The 21,135-nt window shown below is 41.9% G+C and overlaps 1 protein-coding gene across 1 annotated transcript; it reads left to right on the top strand.

Annotated features, from left to right (window-relative positions):
• Nucleotides 1-3,304: 3,304 nt before the first annotated feature.
• mc2r (melanocortin 2 receptor) lies at nt 3,305-20,356 on the top strand. The gene is made up of 2 exons (XM_033641671.2): nt 3,305-4,157; nt 18,956-20,356. Exons 1-2 carry the CDS (start codon nt 3,805-3,807, stop codon nt 19,503-19,505), a joined length of 903 nt encoding a protein of 300 aa, XP_033497562.1. The 5' UTR covers nt 3,305-3,804; the 3' UTR covers nt 19,506-20,356.
• Nucleotides 20,357-21,135: the final 779 nt, after the last annotated feature.

The raw sequence follows: 21,135 nt of genomic DNA, 5'->3' as shown, positions 1-21,135 counted from the left end.
ACACAATGCATTGCGAAGTCATGTGCCCTTTTGAGCCCTATTGGTTGTTCAGTCAGCGCATGACGTGACGCATCATCAAGGCGGGACAGAGCAGGAATTTTTTACCTGCTAAAAAGACTCCGTTTTTGTGGTTTTTCCAAGTGATAATGCCGATAGTTGATTGTGTAGGGTTTGGAAGCATGGGCTGTATTAACTGGTAGCAACTGAATTAAAGGGACATTGTGTAACATTTTTATTGGCAAAAATTGATGTCTGCATTCATAAATATGTCATCACTGGTGTACTATTACCTCCACCAATAATCTGACTTATTCTCGTAAAAGGAGAATTTCGGACCTTTAAAAAGTGAAGGGATATTTTAAATTGAATAGAAACATGCCCACAATAAAAACAAAATACAGGTAATTATTGTCCAACATCAACACATGTCAGCTCTGCAGAAAAACAAGTTTTATCTCTCCGAGTTGGCACATCTCAACCACTGTACCTAACAGGGCTGGACTGGGACAAAAAATCGGCCCGGGCATTTTGAGCCTAGTTCGGCCCACCAGGTATTGATGGAAAGACAATGAAGCCTATGAATGAAAACAAACTTTCTTGTGACACCGTCTTGTTGGTGTATATGTACTTGTCTAATAAATTTAAATCTACACCATCCTCCCAGTCCCATTATTCTATACAGTACTTACTTAGAGGAACCCAAAAGGCTGCTTGGTCTAGTGAACCTCCTGAACAATGAACGTATGATGGGATCCTGAAAATTGGACAGTGAGGAATAGAGGTGAGACATGATCATTGATGAATATTAAAATGAATAAATGACAGATTTAGTAATATTTTCATAGACTATGTACTCACCACATCAATAAACAGCACAGCAACACATAATATTTCCTCAAACATGGCAACCTTTAAAAAGTGAAGGGATATTTTAAATTGAATGGAAACATGCCCACAATAAAAACAAAATACAGGTAATTATTGTCCACAAGAGTTTGCTGTTACATGTCAGTAAAAAAAACAATAAGATAAAAACACAACATATCTAGAATAAAGAGGATATTTATGTATACAAGACAAATACATTTAAGTAGTTACTTTTAACTTCAAGCCACTTTTCTGTTAATGAGCAGCATCACATCTCCTGGCAAATCCTAATTTGATTCAATCTAAATTATATCTGCAAGTGTAGAGGGTTTATGATGAATACTAGCCTGATCATCTGGTTTTACATGAACATTTTTGCTCTGTTGAGCTTTAGCTGTTTCAGAGTAAAGAATTACTGCACAGTGCACTTATATCAATTAATAGACATTGAAATATTTACTACCTAACTAATAAAGACTATACTTAACTAATTAAATGAATAAAATAAAGTTACTGAAGCACTAAGATCACCATCACTAGTATAACATCATAGAAACAGCCCAGCAGTAGAGAAACCCCGTCATGCTGCTCAACAGCCAGCTAAATTGTTAAATGGCCTACTCATAACTATGCTGTGTTAAGAGTTAGCAAGCACAACAAAAATAAACTATCAACCAAACTTGATTCATATCTGACCCAGGTAGACTGCTGTTCATCACTTCTTACCTGGAGTTCAAATTCCCCTCCAGTCGCACCGCCTGTGCCGTCGTCATATAATGCGGCAGCCGCAGGTCTCCTCCTCCTCCTGCTTCCCCTTCGCCTCATCCACCTGCTGACGGCCACCTCCGCCATCATTACCTGCTGCGGCTGCTTTGGATGCCAGTGCGGGTGCAGTCACTGATGCTGCCGCTGAAGAAGCTCCGCCATAGCCAGCAAACATCTGTGTTATTTTAACACATTTGGCAGCGTCTTCCTGAAGGGCTTGTCTCTTTTTCTCTCTTATTTTTTCCGCACCTCTTTTGAGTTTCTTCTCAATTTTGTCAATCTCCTCTCTCTCTGTATGATTGATTGACTGGCAGCCGAGGCCCAAGTGGGAGGGGGCATCGACCCTCGGCTATAATTGGTCCAGCCCAGAATCAATCATGACTAATGGGCCGATCTACCAGTTTTGTGTACCAATAGGTATCATGACATGACTAAAAAAAAAATAATAATAAAAGGCCCAGCCCAAAATTACCATCGGCCCACCGGGCAAATACCCGGTATGCCCGATGGCCAGTCCAGCCCTGGTACCTAACTACTTCTTCTATCTTTGTGACAAGTCTGATGTGTGCCTCTATGGCCATCAACTGATGTTAGACCGGTGAGGCAATTCTCCGTGTGACGCCCTTCAGCGTGTGATGCTTTTTAATCTTGTTTTGATTGTAAATCAGAAGCACCGGACAAGAAACACTGAAAAACAGATATACTTGCAGATAACTTTCAGTTGTATCACTTCAATTAGCCTTTTTGACTCTTATCTTTCTCTCTGCAATTGAGTTAGAAATAAGGATGCAAACAAAGGACTGCTGCAGGAATTCAGGACTGTGACATAGAAAGCATAGTAAAATCAGACCACTATTTCACTATTACACTTTTGCTTTTCACTGTCACTTCTGTACTGATAAATTGAAGGTGGTGATGAAGTTTGCAAAGTTATGGAGTAATTTAAAAAAGTATTTCATTGTATTTAATGCTTTGATTATTCTGAAGACATCTAGACCCCTCTGGGATTGACAAGAAAGTAGGCATCAGAGTGGTTTAGATAAAAGCTTGATATAATTATTATAATCATTTTCAGTCTGGCAGGGACTCTGAAACCCAGATCACAGAGTATTTCCTTCATTTTCATTGTGATTATGACGATCAGAAAAGGTTCCTTTTTAAACGAGATCCCTAAGTGTAAGAACACTGTCCAGTTATAAATATAGAACTAAACATTTTGGAGTTAAAGGGCCAAAATACTCTGTGAGATGAGCTGTTAGACCTCGGATAAAAGGTCACGCTACTCATCAAAGAGAAAATACAGGGATAATGAAATCATGAATGATGAAATCCAAATGCTCCACGAGTCTTACTGAATTCAGCATGTAAAACATTGGAAGGGATGTCATTGAGTTCATGCAACACATTCAACAGAAGCAGGAGGACTTTAATGAGTTTTAAAGAATTTGAATTTGTCTTTCTGCAGGTGACGCATACACAAACATTCTTACCAGGCTGTAAGGAGAGGCGGACAGGATTGAATCGACAGTTTAAAAGCCACTGCACTGCAGCTTCCTTTAACTACTGTGGTGATAATCGGCGGCCTGTCTGTAAAAAAGAAACACCTTGGTCTCTGACAAATCTGCACCTACAGAGAGAATCGATTGCCAGTCTCTTGTGTAAACAACCAGAGATGCAGTCACGTGGTTGGAGATTATGACTAAGCTGTGCCAAAATCATCAACCCCTCCCACTCCAGCTGGAAATAGCATTTGGTATGTGAAAGGGGACATTTTGTGACAAGTGACAACTGACTGCAGAGAGCAGCTTGTAGCCAGCATTCCTGTGTGTGATTACCCAGTGCAGGAAGTCGTCACAGCAGAGAAATACCATCACCATTTTAGGTCAGATTGAATCTCCAGTCATTGCTCGTCACATAATCTAAACTGAGCAGAGTGGAAGACTAAGGCAAGATTGAGAAACTGAGATAATGTGATAACCTACCTGAGGCTAACCTTGACACTACCAACAGTTTGCTGGAGTTTAATCTCGTCCAACACTGAAGATAAGAGTAAAAATCCCATAACAACATTTTTCCTCAAACTGTTTTCCACATCTTGAGAACTGAACATCAAGTCTAGGTAGCTGTAGATTCCAATCACCTTTTTAATTTAGACAGAACGCCATCTTAACTATGAACACTACCACAGCCAATCAGTCAGACTGTCCTGAGGTGAAAGTCCCTTTCCCTCTCTTCTTCACCATCGGTGCAGTGAGCCTGGCCGAGAACTTGCTGGTTGTGGTGGCTGTTTTATGGAACAGGAACCTCCACTCGCCCATGTACTGCTTCATCTGCAGCCTGGCGGCTTTTAACACCATCGCCAGTCTCACCAAGACCTGGGAGAACCTAATGATTGTGTTTGCCAGCGTGGGACACCTAAAGAAGACAGGCTCCTCTGAATTGAACCTGGACGATGTGATGGACTCCCTGCTGTGTATGTCGTTTGTGGGCTCCATTTTCAGTTTCCTGGCTATTGCTGTGGACCGGTATGTATGTTGGGCTTGAATTTACAAACACAAATGATTTTGATCTATAAAACCATTTTTTTGACAGTGTGAGGACTGGATTTGAATTTGTGACGGTATAAATGTATTCCAAACCCACTAATCCATCATAATCCACATTTCAAAGGCATCATGATGCTTAAAGCTACTTAGTTTAATTTAAAATCAAAGGGAAAACTAGCTTTAGTGACTGTTTAGGAAACCAGCTGTAAAACAAAGAGTCAGATGATTTATGTGGTTTGTTTACTGCTGTGCTGGCTGTGTTAAGCTTTTCCTCTGTGGTCTGTGGACTCTAGGACCAATTATCCTCTGCTCATATTTAAATTCAATGGATCAGGTCTCACTAACTAGAACTCTGGGGAGAATTTGGAAAAGTCTGAAACTTTTCTCTAGGCTCTAACTCACAGATCCGCAGCTTATTAAGGGCCCACTGCAGTCATGGACAATATCCGTTGCTGCCATGTTCACCTTTTTTTCCACACCTTTCAGGCAGGCAATATGCCTGTAATCAATCACATCGAAAAATTCTCAAGAAAAAAAGAATCCATTTTATTCACCTTACTTTTTTGCCTGAACTAGGGCACTTTCACATTGTGTGATTTTATTCTTACTTCTGTTTCAGAGCAGAGGTGGGATTACTTGGGATTAAAAGCTGTATTTAATCTTAAAAAAGGCTTTTAATTTTTAATACTTCTTCAGGCAAGTGTAGTTATCCAAATAACCTCTATTTGGAGCACGCCAACAGTGATTGTCTACAAAAATGATTACATTAAACATTAATACAGTTGATAATGGTGGTAATGCGCCCCAGCTAGTCACTATGACATAAAAACAGGTTTATCTGATACTGGTGAGGTGCTTGTGTTACTGTTTGGCAATAGACTAACAGGTTAGCTACAGTTAGCTGTATGGGGGCAGTAGTAGTAGTAGTGTATAACACTTCTCCTTGACACCTGGATTTCTAGGGTGAAAAAAATCAGGATTCTGTACACAACACGGAAAAATAGCACCTAGGGATCAAGTGGTTAGCTCAATCTGTGGACAGTTAAGTCACATTAGTAGTCGTGTTGAGAGATTTCAATTTTGGTCCCAAATAGTGTAGTTATCTACACAAAGGGACACTACAAAGTTATTAGAAATGTTCTTAAATGTGATTTTTAGGCCGTTTTTATGTGTCCTCAAAGTCGCTGATGGATGTGGTACTGTAACATGTTGGTGAAGATTGTCAGACATCCAGGTCATGGTAATTTTAAGTGTTATATTGTAGGCAACTGGACTCAAGCAAGTCCAGTGGGCCTAATGTTCCCTCCACGCATTGTTTACAATTCCATCTAGTGCAGTTAGTGCTTAACTAGAACAACAATAATTAGCCTAGAACTGGAAGATGAGATAAGAACTTTGTCTGTGGATTTTTTAAAAGTCCTGCTACCTGATCTGAACCCATTGGGTACTATTTAGTTGCACATGGCACAAGTCCCAACTCCTGCCAGCTCCCAGTTCTCATTTTGTTGTCTGCTTTGTTTTCCCTGCCATATCTCTCTTGTCATTTTACATCCAGCCACATACTCACCTGATTCCCATTTCCCTAATCAGCAATGTAGTATACATACCAACCCCTCTCCAGTCATTCCCTGCTAGATTGTCTGATTTGCATCAGCTCAATGCAAATCCGCCTGTTCCGTTTGCCTGACCTCCTGCCTGACCCATGGTTTGATTCTCTGCCTGTCCACTATTTGGATTAGTTGCCTGATTTGACTGCCTATCTGATTTTGATCCTTGTCTGTTTCCTGATTCAAGTAACGCAAACTTTAATCTCAACCTGTCTGTATATGAACCATGCTTTTGGGTTCAATCTTGCTGTTTTTCTGAACCACTGCAGTGCATGCTTGGGCCAGGTTTGGATTGTTGCAAATTTTGCTCATTAAGAAATTCTCTGTTTTTCATTCTGACCTTGGCAGTCATGTGTGTCCATCAGGTCATGTGCCGCATGTGCCGCATCGCTACCATTCAGGTCCCAACATCTGGACCTCAGTATTTTTTACTACAGGCTACTTGTTATTGCTTATAAATGAAACCAGATTTTTTAAATGGCTTTATATTAACATTAGCATTGAGAGGAAGTTACATTAATACCACTTAATAATGCGAATACAGTAAATGTGGTGGTGCAGGTCTGCATAGTGTACATCTATATAGCAGCATTTTTTTCTGGGATTATTTCACTGATTTAATTTGGCTGTGTTACAATGAAATGTTACACAATGACATTGCACTAGCTGGTTAGGTATCATATTCAAACACAGTCAAGATAAATCAGTGAAATAACCCTAGGGGGAAATGCTGCTATATTTATGTATGCTATGCAGGCAAGCATACACATTAAATCACTGATATACTCTTGCTAGCAGTAGCTTAACATTTCACTTTGTTTTATTGAAGCAGCTGAAAGAATTGTAAGAAAATGCATGGAGCCAAAGCATTACAAAATTGTTCTGGCCCTGGAAACGCAAGGGACTACAGAGCTGAGAGAGGCTTCAAAGTCAGGTGATAATTCCTTGTGGAAGTCACTGAATGTTTTGTTAATGTCCAACAGAAACAATTTTTTTTGTCTGCTACAACATACATATCTGCTCTGTAATTTGCTTGGAATGTGTTCTCCTTTGAGAAAGAGAAGACAGAGCAGCAGAGAACCAAGCGCAGTGAATGTGTGATGAAAAAACTCACCAGTTACTAATAATTAATGTAGAAATAGAACTGCATGCTCTAATTTTAGTGTATAGAGCGTCACATTCATTTTAGTGTAGAGCATTAGACCCACCCCCCACAACTACTGCCACATATAGATTGACAGACATGAACACGTATTGTCCTACACCCTAGCTCGTTTAATGAGCAACCAAACTAACATTAACTGGGAAAAGGGGCATTAGTAAGATCAGTTTGCAGGCTAGATATTAACGCTCTAGCTAAAGCTGATTGAACAGCATGCAGATATACCTGCAAATGTTGGTTGGGTTTGGTTAAATGCTGGAGTAGTCTTTTAACTTCAAACAACACGCTATCTGGCCTTGATATTCCGTTCAGTTCAATTCAATTATAAAGCTCAATATCACAAATCACACCTCAGAGGGCTTTACAACATATGACATCCCTCTGTCCTGAAAAAACACAACGACAACAACAAAAAAAACCCTTTTAACAGGGAAAAACATGGAAGGAACCTCAGAAGGAGCAAGTGAGGAGGGATCCCTCCTCCAGGACGGAAGGGGGGGGGGGGGAAAGCACAGCGGCAATAATAATAAGTATGTGTATAATAATAGTAGAAGAATGACTAATAATACTAGCAGTAGTAGTCGGCATCAGGCAGGACCACGGCAGTAGCACACCCACGATCCAGGCGCAACCGCAATCAGAGGGAACTTGTGAGACAACAAAGCACAAGAGCTCCATAAAGAAGCCAAGCAAGTAACATGCATTAATGAGAAAGAGAGAAGAGTCCCCCAGCAGACAAGGCCCATATCAGCCCAACCAGGGGGTGGACCAAGGCATGCCTGAGCCAGCCCTAACTATAAGCTTTATCAAAAAGGAAAGTCTTAGGGCTCTAGTTTCCCGGCGCAGCGCAGGGTGGCGCAGGGTGGCGCAGGGTGGCGCAGGGTGGCGAATCCCGCGCAGAGCTAGTTTCGAGCAGCGCAACCCAAGGCGTGCTCAGTTTGGTAGTTTGGCAGACCGAGGTGCGCTGAGATGGGTGTGGCGGCGCAGCAGGGGGAGGTGTCGACAGATCCAGCTTGGCACAGTGACAGTTTCGTGCCAAAAGGCTTCGCCGAAGGTGCGCTAAAAGCTCGCCAGCTGAAACCAGGTCTACTGTCAGTGCAGGCGGAGCACAGCCAGTGTAAGTGGAAGTTTGGCTGACCGGTGGACAGTGCGCACATGTCGCCAAAACCTCACACGCAGGTTTCCAGAATATCAGGCACATTAACAATGCAATAAATACCCAAAAATTCAATGCAACTATCTGCAATCAGCACATAAATGTATCTCTATATCGACTGTCCCATCACATCTGATGTCAGATCAAAGGGGATTGGCACCGTTTGGCACGTGTGGCACGCGTAATGGAAACCCAACCTGATTTGATTAACACAGCTGCAAACTAATGAGTTCACATCCCTCTCAGCCAACCACAAACAGCCACAGCATCAGATAGGGAGTGTATATTCAGCATCTGTCATCTTAGAAAAGTCAAAAGAAAAGAAACAGAGTGAGACTGCGAGAGAGAAAGAGAGAACGTGCACACATGAGAGAAACGCAACATTGATTTACAATTGTGGTGACCTCCTCCCAGGCTACCTTTGCATCATCAGCCCGTGGAGGTCTGCTCGCAGTTCCATATATTCGGACACTGCGAGCAGACCTCCCGGACCAAAACATCAGTTTCCTCCTGGGAGAAGTTTGGCCGTCTGACACTGCTGCTCTCTTCTGCCATGGTGAATTGACTAAACTCTCATTACACCTTCGCGCGGCGCATTTAAGGGCGAGGAGAGGGGCACATTTGATTGGTGTGATCTCTGTAAAACCCACTCCACACCTTCTCTCCTCCCTCTTTCCGACTTGCGCAGGTAGGAGGGATGGAGGTGGGAAAGACGAGTAGCTGCACCAGCGTGCACAGTGTGCCAAACTTGCAAAATCCGCCTGGCCACACCCAGTTGGCGAAGCGCAGGTGCGCTGCGCCCCTGCCTCGCCCGGTCTGCGAAACTAGAGCCCTATGTTTTCAATGTAGAGATGGTGTCTGCCTTCTGGACATAAGTGGAAGATGGTTTCACAGAAGAAGAGCCTGATAGCTGACATGTAGGCTACCAGATATCAAACAAAAGCCAATGACTGTGTTGTTTTAAGTATCTGTGAGCTGTAAATTCACCACTCCAAGCAGAAGGGTGAAGGTAATTCTAACTCAGAGCCTTACATAGGAAAACCTCTCCTCCCCTGTACCACTGCATCATGTCCACAGCTGTCTGTACCAAAGAGTAGGCTGAAAGTTAAGAGCGCTCACTCCACAGCAAAATCTGGAGACCAAAACATCACCAGAAGTACACTACACGACAACAACAAAAAGTCCAACCTCTGACTTTCAAGGGGCAGCCTTGTCGAAAAACAATGAAAGGAAGACAAAGTTGAAGAACAACCTGGGGCGGCAGTAGCTCAGGCCATAGGGACTTGGGTTGGGAACCGGAGTGTCACCGGCTCAAGTCCACAACTAGACCAAAAAGGGAGTGTGGAGTGGTAGTTGGAGAGGTGCCAGTTCACCTTCTGGGTACTGCTGAGGTGCTCTTCAGCACCAAAACTCCAACTGCACATGGTGCCTGTCCATGAGCAGCCCCCTCATTCTGACATCTTTCCATTTAATGCATGAATAGGTCCTGTTTGTGCATGTGTGTGTATTCCAGGCCTGTGTGTATATGACAACAGAGTGAAAAAATTGAATTTCCCCTCTGGGATTAATAAAGTGTATCTTGTTCTTCTTCTAATGGAAGAAATCTCTAAACATGAGGCCAGTGAACACAAGGATGAGGCAACTGGGAAAATGGACCAGCAAGAACATACAGACATTGCCCGCTGGGCAGCTATTATCAGCACAGATGTTAAAGAGCTCAAACAACAGATACAACACAAGACAAATTCATTTAAAGGCCAACTAAAGGAGAAACATGAGGGGAAAATATCTCTTATCTCAATAAAAAATAAGATCACAAGCTAACGGAGAACAAAACAAACTACAGACACAAAAGGTGAGCATCACTGAAGCCCAAACAGAATTGAATTGGAAGAGCTGCAGAGGAAGTCAGTGTTACCCTGTCAGTGATGTTAGAGCAGGCATGTTGGGTGCAAGAAAAAATTACTGATCCCGAAGGAAGATCAAGGAGAAATACTATCTTTGGCTTACCAGAGGACATAGAAGAGTTCTTCACAATCAATTACATGGAGCAAACACTAAACTGGAGTTGTCTTAAGGAATCAATCTCCAAAACCAGCAAGTACACAGAGACCGAGTCTGAATACTACTCACAGATCAACTTTTTTACAGTTTGAGACAAACTAAAAATGTTGAAGAAAGCATGGCAAAAGAGGAAGCATGTAGGTGGCAAACAAATCATCTTTTATAATAATTACACTACCAAAAGATACTAACATGTATGACATATGAGCCTCAAAAAGGTGCTGAAAGAAAAACTGAATCTGTTCTAGACACCATTCGCCTAAATATGTATACATTTGAACACATGGAGAGCACCAGGGAAGCGGCACAGGACATGAAGCAAAGAGGCTCACAGGGTGTAATGGATAGGGACATCGTACCTGAGAGGAGGATTCAAGGAGGGTAGGAGTGGCAGCAATAGGTGGAAAAATGGAGACTGGCTACAGTGCACCGGGCAAGAGGAAAACTACAACACTATCAGCTGAGATCCTAAAAATGTTTTACTTATGGAAGGAGGTTAACACTTTAAATCAGGAGGGAAAAAGGGTATGGGTAAGGACCAAACTGAAAGAGGTGGTGAAGAAGGGATGATAAGACCTTTTATTAAAGGGTATTTATTACGTCCTCATACTGGACAAAAATGACAAACATACAGAAGAACAGATCTACAGTGGAAATATTTTAAAACTTGCAAACATCTTTAAGTTATTAAAAACCAACTTAGAGGTCAAGTTATTTAAGTTTGACATGTCTACAGAATGTGGAAGCCCACGAGGAGTAAGTCCAGGGAGGGGTCCTCTTGAGAGATGACGATCTTCCCTGCAGAGAGAAGCCCTCCACCCACCAACAGGAATTTCAGGAGGAATTAACTCTGATCCATATGTGGAAATCAGCTGTTTTTCTAATTTGTTTTGAGCTGATAAACGTTCATAATTATTTAGTTCAAAACTGTTTGGGAGCAGAGTTTCAAAAGGGTAGAATACTTTATTGTGACTAACAAAGAAAGAATGTATGCATTATTCAGCTGCTCATAAAGCTCATTCAATAATTTACTATTTTTTAATAATATAAGTGTTAGTCACAGAGTAAAGAAATGTAAGATTGGGGGCCCTTTTTAAAAATATGCCTGAAAAATGGAAAATGACACACAGTATGGACACTCAGCATAAGAATGTTAATTAATAAACAAAGAAGGGACAAGGTTAAAGCAGAAATAAAACGAACTATAGAGGAAAATAACAATGGAGCAGTAGACCGTCAATATTTTGAGACACCATGATGGTGGTCATTATAGGATAATTGATAGCTGAAACTGCACTTGTAAAAAGAGTTAAACTAGAATCACACAGAACATACAGTACAGGCCAAAAGTTTGGACACACCTTCTCATTCAATGCGTTTTCTTTATTTTCATGATTATTTACATTGTAGATTCTCACTGAAGGCATCAAAACGATGAATGAACACATGTGGAGTTATGTACTTAATAAAAAAAGGTGAAATAACTGAAAACATGTTTTATATTCTAGTTTCTTCAAAATAGCCACCCTTTGCTCTGATTACTGCTTTGCACACTCTTGGCATTCTCTCCATGAGCTTCAAGAGGTAGTCACCTGAAATGGTTTTCCAACAGTCTTGAAGGAGTTCCCAGAGGTGTTTAGCACTTGTTGGCCCCTTTGCCTTCACTCTGCGGTCCAGCTCACCCCAAACCATCTCGATTGGGTTCAGGTCCGGTGACTGTGGAGGCCAGGTCATCTGCCGCAGCACTCCATCACTCTCCTTCTTGGTCAAATAGCCTTTACACAGCCTGGAGGTGTGTTTGGGGTCATTGTCCTGTTGAAAAATAAATGATCGCCCAACTAAACGCAAACCGGATGGGATGGCATGTCGCTGCAGGATGCTGTGGTAGCCATGCTGGTTCAGTGTGCCTTCAATTTTGAATAAATCCCCAACAGTGTCACCAGCAAAACACCCCCACACCATCACACCTCCTCCTCCATGCTTCACAGTGGGAACCAGGCATGTGGAATCCATCCGTTCACCTTTTCTGCGTCTCACAAAGACACGGCGGTTGGAACCAAAGATCTCAAATTTGGACTCATCAGACCAAAGCACAGATTTCCACTGGTCTAATGTCCATTCCTTGTGTTTCTTGGCCCAAACAAATCTCTTCTGCTTGTTGCCTCTCCTTAGCAGTGGTTTCCTAGCAGCTATTTGACCATGAAGGCCTGATTGGCGCAGTCTCCTCTTAACAGTTGTTCTAGAGATGGGTCTGCTGCTAGAACTCTGTGTGGCATTCATCTGGTCTCTGATCTGAGCTGCTGTTAACTTGCTATTTCTGAGGCTGGTGACTCGGATGAACTTATCCTCAGAAGCAGAGGTGACTCTTGGTCTTCCTTTCCTGGGTCGGTCCTCATGTGTGCCAGTTTCGTTGTAGCGCTTGACGGTTATTGCGACTCCACTTGGGGACACATTTAAAGTTTTTGCAATTTTCCGGACTGACTGACCTTCATTTCTTAAAGTAATGATGGCCACTGGTTTTTCTTTAGTTAGCTGATTGGTTCTTGCCATAATATGAATTTTAACAGTTGTCCAATAGGGCTGTCGGCTGTGTATTAACCTGACTTCTGCACAACACAACTGATGGTCCCAACCCCATTGATAAAGCAAGAAATTCCACTAATTAACCCTGATAAGGCACACCTGTGAAGTGGAAACCATTTCAGGTGACTACCTCTTGAAGCTCATGGAGAGAATGCCAAGAGTGTGCAAAGCAGTAATCAGAGCAAAGGGTGGCTATTTTGAAGAAACTAGAATATAAAACATGTTTTCAGTTATTTCACCTTTTTTTGTTAAGTACATAACTCCACATGTGTTCATTCATAGTTTTGATGCCTTCAGTGAGAATCTACAATGTAAATAGTCATGAAAATAAAGAAAACGCATTGAATGAGAAGGTGTGTCCAAACTTTTGGCCTGTACTGTATACAAAGAGATTCAAGCAGGATTATTTAAGTACAAATGATCCAAAGGTATATCAACATTAATCTTGAAAACAAAGATAAATAACATACTAGATGAAGATGAAGTGGAAAAAGGGGCCCAGTTTTTGAAACAGAAACACTATAAAGCACGGTCAATGGGCCACTAAACTGTTAGCAAAACATATTGGTAAACAAGTAATCAATAATATACAATGCTCAAAAAATTAGGGGAAAACTTAAATCACACATCAGATCTTGATGAATGAATTATTGAAGTTGAAAATCATTACTGGTATAAACTGTATAAGTTGTTGAGGACAAAATGACATGGTCAATGGGAACCAAAATCATCAACCCACTGAGGCCTGGATCCAAAATCACACTGAAAATCAAAGTAAAAAATTGAAATCAATTGAATCAACTTGCATGAATTTTATCACAGCAACTCATGTAACTCAGTGGTGTGTATGGCCCCTGCCTGCCTCTATGCACCCCCTACAATGTCTGGGCATGCCCCTGATGAGTCAGCAGATGGTGTCCTGGGGGATCTCCTCCCAGACCTGGATTAGGGCATTAGTGAGATCCTGGACAGTCTGTGGTGGTACTTGGTGGCGTCGGATGCATCAATATATAATGTCTTATATATGCTTAATTGGATTTAGGTCAGGAGAACAGGAGGGTCAGTCAGTGGCATCAATGCCTTCATCATCCAGGAATTGCCTACACACTCTGGCCACATGAGGCCAGGCATTGTGCTGCTCTAGGAGGACCCCAGGGCCCACTGCACCAGCGTAAGGTCTGACAATAGCTCTGAGGATTTCATCCTGGTACCTAACAGCAGTCAGGGTACCGTTGGCTATGACATGGAGGTCTGTGAGACCTTCCAAGGATATATCTTCCCAGACCATCACTAACCCACCACCAAACCGGTCATGCTGGATGATGTCACAGGCAGCATGATGTTCTCCATGGTGTCTCCAGACTCCAGTCATGCCTGTCACATGTGCTCAGTGTGAACCTGCTCTCTAATGGCAGACCTGCTAATTCTGGTGTTCTCTGGCAAATGCCAGTAAGCTGCACGGTGCTGGGCTGTGAGCATACGTCCTACTAGAGGACGTTGGGCCCTCACTCCACCCTCATGGAGTCTGTTTCTGACAGTTTGGTCAGAAACATGCACACCAGTAGCCTGCTGAAGGTCATTTTGTAGGACTCTGGCAGTGCCCCTCCTGCTCCTCCTCTCACAAAGGAGCAGAAACTAGTCCTGATGCTGGGTTGATGCTCTTCTACGGCCCTGTCCAGCTCTCCTCGTGTAACAGCCGGTCTTCTGGTATCTCCTCCATGCTCTTGAGACTGTGGTGGGAGAAACAGCAAACCTTCTTGCGACTGCATGTCTGGATGTGCCATTCTGGAGGAGTTGGACTACCTGTGCAGCCTGATTGGGCTGAAGGTACCGCCTCATGTTACCAGTAGTGACAAGGACATTAGCAGGAGACAAAACTAGAGAAGAATCAGTCAGGAAGGATAAGGAGAGAGCAACTGTCTGTGGCCTTTTTGGGGTTGTCTTGCTTTTGCCTCTCCATTGCACCTGTTGTCACTTTCATTTGCACCAAAGCAGGTGAAACTGATTCATAATCACTTGTGCTTCCTAAATGGACATATTGATGTCCCTGAAGTTTAACTGACTTGGTGTTATGCTGTGACTACATGTGTTCAGTTAATTTTTTTGAGCAGTGGGTATACAGCTCGCAGATGAAAAGGAAATGAGAGCATTCCTGAATTAATTTGATTTGGCCTCTTTTAATTGGTCACTTCAAAATAATAAAATACCACCATCATGGACTGAAGCAATGATTTCAGTCATCCCAAAACAAGGACGGGATAAGAAACACTGAGGGAATTATGGACCACTCTCATTTCTAAATGTAGACTATTATATTATTGTAAGTCTATTACATATACAACAATTGCTTTTTAAACGATTGACCAACTTTATGACAGAAATGATAGAGGAAGATCACACAGGAAGCATAGGAAAGAAAACATGGTACTATATTAGTAACCACTGACGCAGAAAAAAAATTCGATTGGGTGAACTGGAAATCCCCATATAAAGCATTAAAACAATTCAGATTTAGCAGTAAATCAATACATTACATAATAATATTATTCCAGCAGCCCACTGCCAGATTTCCAATAAATGGAATCCTGACAGATAAATGTAGAATACAGAGGTCAACTGTTATGTGAAGATCTATCACCCACTCTATCTGCTCTCTCTATAGAGCCTTTGGCACAAGCTGTTTTTCAGAACAAAGAACTTAAGGGAGTTATGGTTAATGGTTGGAACATAAAATAAGATTCTTTGCTGATATGGTATCACAGCCTTGCTTGAAAAAACGAATAAATCACTTCCTGTACTGATTAAGCTTCTTGAAACATATGGACACCTTTTGAAATACAGAATTAATATTCAGAAACACATCCCAGCTGGCCACAAACATCATTAGATGATTGTATTTGGTTGAAATAAGACTGCGACGTTGGGTGACCAAAATCTAATGTCAGGACAACGCCTTATGCCAATGTCAATTTGACATAGAATACTGACGACAGATATTGTTGATATTTTTTTGGTTTTAAGTTGTGTTAAGTAACCAAATCCAACATCTTCCAAACATCTCATGCCAACGTCATGTTGACATAGAGTAATGACATTTAGTCCAACATCTTTATGACATCATATTGACGTCCAGTGACAGCTAGGATTACTAAAACTTTAACTACAGTCCATCAGAAGTGATTCAGGAAACATTTAATTTCAATTGGGATCATTTTGGCTACTTTCTATAATATAAGAAATCTGCATATAAATGCTGATGAATATAAAAGCTAATAAAGACAAAAGCTGCTGCTTTCAGCCAATGTGTTGTTCCTCCTTTGCCCTCCACTGGGACTGTTTGACTGCCACTCACACGTGATTGGTCAATACTACTCAGATTACAAAAGCAAACCATAATGATTCCGATAACAAAATCTTGTATGGTTGCCTACAGATGTCTGCATACATATGCAGCTATCTGTTTAAAAGATTAATTCCAATACCTACCTGTAGAGATTCCTCAAACGCAATTTGTGATCAGGGTCAGGAAAATATCAACGTTTATTTGGAGAGGCGAAAATCCCAGAGTTCGGTATGAAACTCTCCAGTTACCAAAAGATAGAGGGAGTATGGGTCTTCCAAAACTGCAAGAATACTTTACGTTTAGAAAGATTGATCATTATTATTAACATCATTTAGTTGGTGGTTATGCCCCAATAGTGCTAGCTACACAATGTGAAGAGCAAAAGGAACCAAAAAAATCCATTCTCTCTGGCAGCTGCAGGCCTGCAAAGAAATTGACCAATCACAGCCATCCGGTCCGCATGGGAGTTACTCCTTGCTCAAATTTGCACTCTCTCTCTCTTACCCTCCATCCAATCCCCTCGCTCCATTTTGACACTCCTCTGCTCCTCGTCCCACCTCGTCCCAACCCCCCTCCACATTTGAAAGTGCGAGCGGTTTGTAAGGCCCTCGGGATGGGCACACTGCAGTTTGTTTACGATGGTTGCTAAGCTACTAAGAGCAATGCTAACGTTAACATCCGGTGGTATGTGGACAGCTGAGACGGTGACAACACTCAGTTCCCGGGGAAGGTAGAATGGTCTGCAGGATATTGACAGAGCCTCAAGGTCTGGACAACAATGGTGAGCAATGATCCTACTGTTGTTACACCAGTTGTTATGAAGATAAACACAGAGCCCCCTCCTTTCCTCTTACCGGACTCAATGTTTCTGTCCTGCCGGTGGCTAGTGCGGCCCGCTAGCTGCACCGCAGCATCGGGTATGAGCGGGTGAAGCCAGCTTTCCGTTATGATCATAATCCCACAGGTCTGTACGTAGCGGTTAGAGGCAATCAATAGCTCCAGTTCATCCATTTTGTTCGAAATAGATCTGGCGTTTGTCAGGAAGATGCTCGGCAGTGATAGAGTGTGAGGGTACTTCTTTAGCCTAGCCAATATCCCCGAGCAGCGCCCGCGCTTCTGCCTTCGTTCCCTCCAGCGTCTGCATTGCTTACTCGGGCAACAGATCCACAGTGACTCCGCAGGTCTGCCGATGGCGTCCGGGATGTTGTGTGCCTTTTGAAACTCTCTTGTGATGTCAACCTTGCACTTCCAGCCCATGTCGATAATGTCCTGCCGACTATACACAAAATCTGCTTGACACGAGCAGAAAAACGTGGACAAAACTATATACGAGAAAGCTAAGAGCTGCTGCACTCTCGCGCGCTGCCATGTTCTGTCTCCTCAGTTCCTTTGACCGATGGAGAAAGCTCCGGCAAGATCTGGGCCTGAAAAGTGATGCTGATAAAGCGGAGTTTTTGTTGAACAGGTAATATTTCGTTTTTATTGTGGATGTTGTGACATAGATAACTGTATGCTGTATGTAACTGTATGTTGCTATGTGGGAGTTGGTGTGTCGTTAGGAGGCTCTGAGGGGAGGGGGACACGAGCTCAGAGGGGAGGGATCATGGAGCACAGAGGGAGGGGTGTGTGTGGGTGGGGAACACTTTTTTCAAATCTTTCTCATTGTCTTTGTAAACGTAGACCATAGCTTTAAGATATGTTGGTGCAAACCAGATTACAAAGCTAAGTGCAAAGAAATGGAAAAGCAACTTGGAGAATATCCAATCCAAAGCATTACTGGAGATAAAGTAGCATACAAGAAACTCTGAAATCATATGGATTCAGTTATATCATTTACACTGGAATTATGGTTCAGGATAATAAAAAAAAATCACTTTATAAAGAAAGAAACACATTTGCTACAATAAGTAGTATTTGATAGTTATTTTAAACCAGATGGGTATGATGAGGTTTCAAATAGCCAGTAACTGAGGAAATCAAAGCATAGTGCAGTTTAGGGGATGGATGGGGAGCTGGAGAGTTTCCAAAATATGAAAGATAAACATGAATTCCACAGGTATCTACACCTGAGGGACCACTAAGGAAATCAAAATAGACCCATTGATGAATGATGAAAACAACCCCACAACAATGTTAAGACTGATCTCACATGACAATTGAATATCAAATAAAGTTATATAAAATGATATCCCTCCCCTCTTATTATTGGCAGAGGGAATATCCCCCCTTTTTTTGGACGATACCGACTCAACCATAACACAGTGGTTAAAGGTAGCTGGAGTACCAAAACACACCATTGTTTGTTTAACATAAAAATTCCAGATGACAAATGGCAAAATGTGGAAAATACATCAATCATCCAAAATTCACATATATGGAGGGAATTCTCTTGGAAAAAACACATCAATTTTTCAATCAAACACAAGGTCAACAGTAAACAAACAAACATAAATCTACCATGCTGGAGAGAGTGTGGAGTACTAGATACTAGGAAACTAGGACATGATGTTCCTCTGAGCTACATGGTACTCTTATCTGTGTGATTGTAATTTTACTGAAGAAAATGTGCGAATAAGGTAACGTTTTCTGGTCAAAATATTGTTGAAAGCCAGTATAAAAAGCTATCTGTGGATCCCCTACCCAAGAACAATGGATAGAGATTGTTTTTGAATGCAGGGCAGTGGAAGAGTCAAAATTATGTGATGAGTGATGGTGGTGGTGGTAATGATGATGATGACGATGGTGTTGTTGATGTTGATATTGACGGTTGTTGTTAATGACCACTGTTGTTTAAGATCACTTAAACTATCTATTGGATAATGATAGATAATAGTAATGAAATTATTTGTTTTTCACTTCCAGTTACATCACCATCTTCCATGCGCTTCGATACCACAACATCATGACAATGAGGCGCACAAAGGCCATCTTGGGTGTCATCTGGTTAATATGTGGGTTGTCAGCAGTGCTCATGGTGAAGTTCTTTGACTCCAACTTCATCAAGATCTGCTTTGTTGTCTTCTTTGTCGTCTCCGTGGCAATTATCTGTTTCCTTTACGTCTATATGTTCATGCTGGCACGCATCCACGCCAGGAAGATTGCTGCTTTGCCTGCCAGTGGCGTACCTAAGTGTCGCCGTCAGCGATGGTGGGGCAGAAGCAGGAGAGGGGCGCTGACTGTCACCATCCTGTTTGGGGTGTTTGTGGTGTGTTGGGCACCGTTTTTCCTCCACCTCATCATCATCACGGTGTGCCCTGAGAACCCTTACTGTGAGTGTTACCGATCGCTGTTCCAGCTGCACGTGGTACTGCTGATGAGCCATGCTCTCATCGACCCAGCAATCTACGCCTTCCGGAGCGCTGAGCTCAGACGCACCTTCAGAAAGATGCAGCTTTGGAGGCGCTGCTCATAGAGAAAATCTGTTTCCACCTTTTATTGTGGCCTTGTATTTATCTGCAGAGAGCACACAGTTGCCTTTTATCTGCAGACTGCTTTGCATTCACTAAACTCCATACATGTACACCTGGGAATCAACAATACACAGACCTGTACTGCAGATGAACAGCTGTGGGTGGTCAAGGGGATGCTGCAGAAAGAAATTCACTTCAGGGCAAATTTTTCAACCTGGTATTTGAAGACAGCTACATCAAGGCTACCGCCACCAGTATAATAGTTATGTTCAGACTGTAGGCAGAAGGGGTTCAAATCTGATTTTTTTTTTTTTTTTTTTTTTGCTCATTTGTTACTTAGATCTGTTCTTTTCTTTTATAACAGTGTGGACAGCACAAATCACATGAAAGCTTAATTCTAATCTGGGCCACCTTTACTCAGTAAGACTTCAATCTATCTCCATGTGTTGCTGTGGTAATAATAGGTTTCAATAGCTATATAGCTAGGCTGGTGATATGGCTTTCCAATGTAGAAGGATGAAAATAGATCATTTCCAAACAGTGCTCTCCTTTGCTGTCCCCTGTCATTTGTTGTGTTGCAAAAGACACTTTGAAATCCGATATGAGTGGCCAAACTAAGATGCATCTGTAGAAATCCTCTTGGAATTGCATTACTTCCTAATGTGATTAGCAAAAAATCTAATTTCATGTCATTTTGGCTGACTAGACTTTCTAAAATAAATCTGAACACAATCCAGATATGCTAAAAATGGATTTGGGCTACAGTGTAAAAATGGTGTATGTGCTCCTAAACCAGATACAGGTCTAGTTCAATGGTGTTCATTATGTCTTTAGTTTATGATTAGACTTTAGTGTTCTTTTATCTCAGACATGTTAGGATATTACATACCTTGACATGTTTCGGCGGAAACTTCTGCCTTTCTCAGAAGTGTCACTTGGTGGTGGTTGTGACACGTCTTTATCAGCTGATCTGTCAATCAGCCGATATGAGGCTGAGGCGGATATTTAACACTTCTGAGGATGGCGGAAGTTTCCGCCGAAACATGTCAAGGTATGTAATATACTAACATGTCTGAGATAAAAGAATACTAAAGTCATTATCAGATACAGGTCTCATTTTTTTCAACCTGATCTCAGTCTGAACAGTCATGCCGGATGGAATTCATGCGAATTTTCAATTTTCAATTTATAAATAAAATTGAAAATTGAAAATTGACATCAGTCCAGATATAACAGCCATCGCCATAAGTACAAGTTTTGCTCTCTTTCTCTTTATCCACGTCCTCATTATTACCTACTCACAAATTTGCTGCGATCTACACCATAGACTGTATAAAATAATGGATGTAGCTACCATGAGGTCACCCACTGGTTTGTAGACTCGTGTATTGAAGCCTCGAGTTCAGCATTTCAGCTGTCATTATCTTGGTTTTTGGAGCCAGAGGTGACCATATAGATAACGAGGTGAAGCTGTGTGGGAGCCAAAGGTGGATCTGACTTAAAGACTGTAGCGTGCCACACAGAATGCTTGTCACTTAAGTGGCTCTGTCCTTAAATATGTGTAACTTTAAGCCTTAAATAAAATGTAAAAAAGGTGAGTTGCATAAAGAATTCACTCCCTGTATAGCTGTC

This window comes from Epinephelus lanceolatus, chromosome 10 (genome assembly GCF_041903045.1).
Source record: "Epinephelus lanceolatus isolate andai-2023 chromosome 10, ASM4190304v1, whole genome shotgun sequence".
Taxonomy (NCBI): Eukaryota; Metazoa; Chordata; class Actinopteri; order Perciformes; family Serranidae; genus Epinephelus; species Epinephelus lanceolatus.
This window is presented reverse-complemented; position numbering and strand designations above follow the sequence as displayed.

Coding starts and splice junctions, on each gene's coding strand:
- mc2r (XM_033641671.2), top strand. CDS start 3,805: ATGAACACTACCACAGCCAATCAGTCAGACTGTCCTGAGGTGAAAGTC. Junction 4,158..18,955: donor CTGGCTATTGCTGTGGACCG/GTATGTATGTTG, acceptor TTTCACTTCCAG/TTACATCACCATCTTCCATG.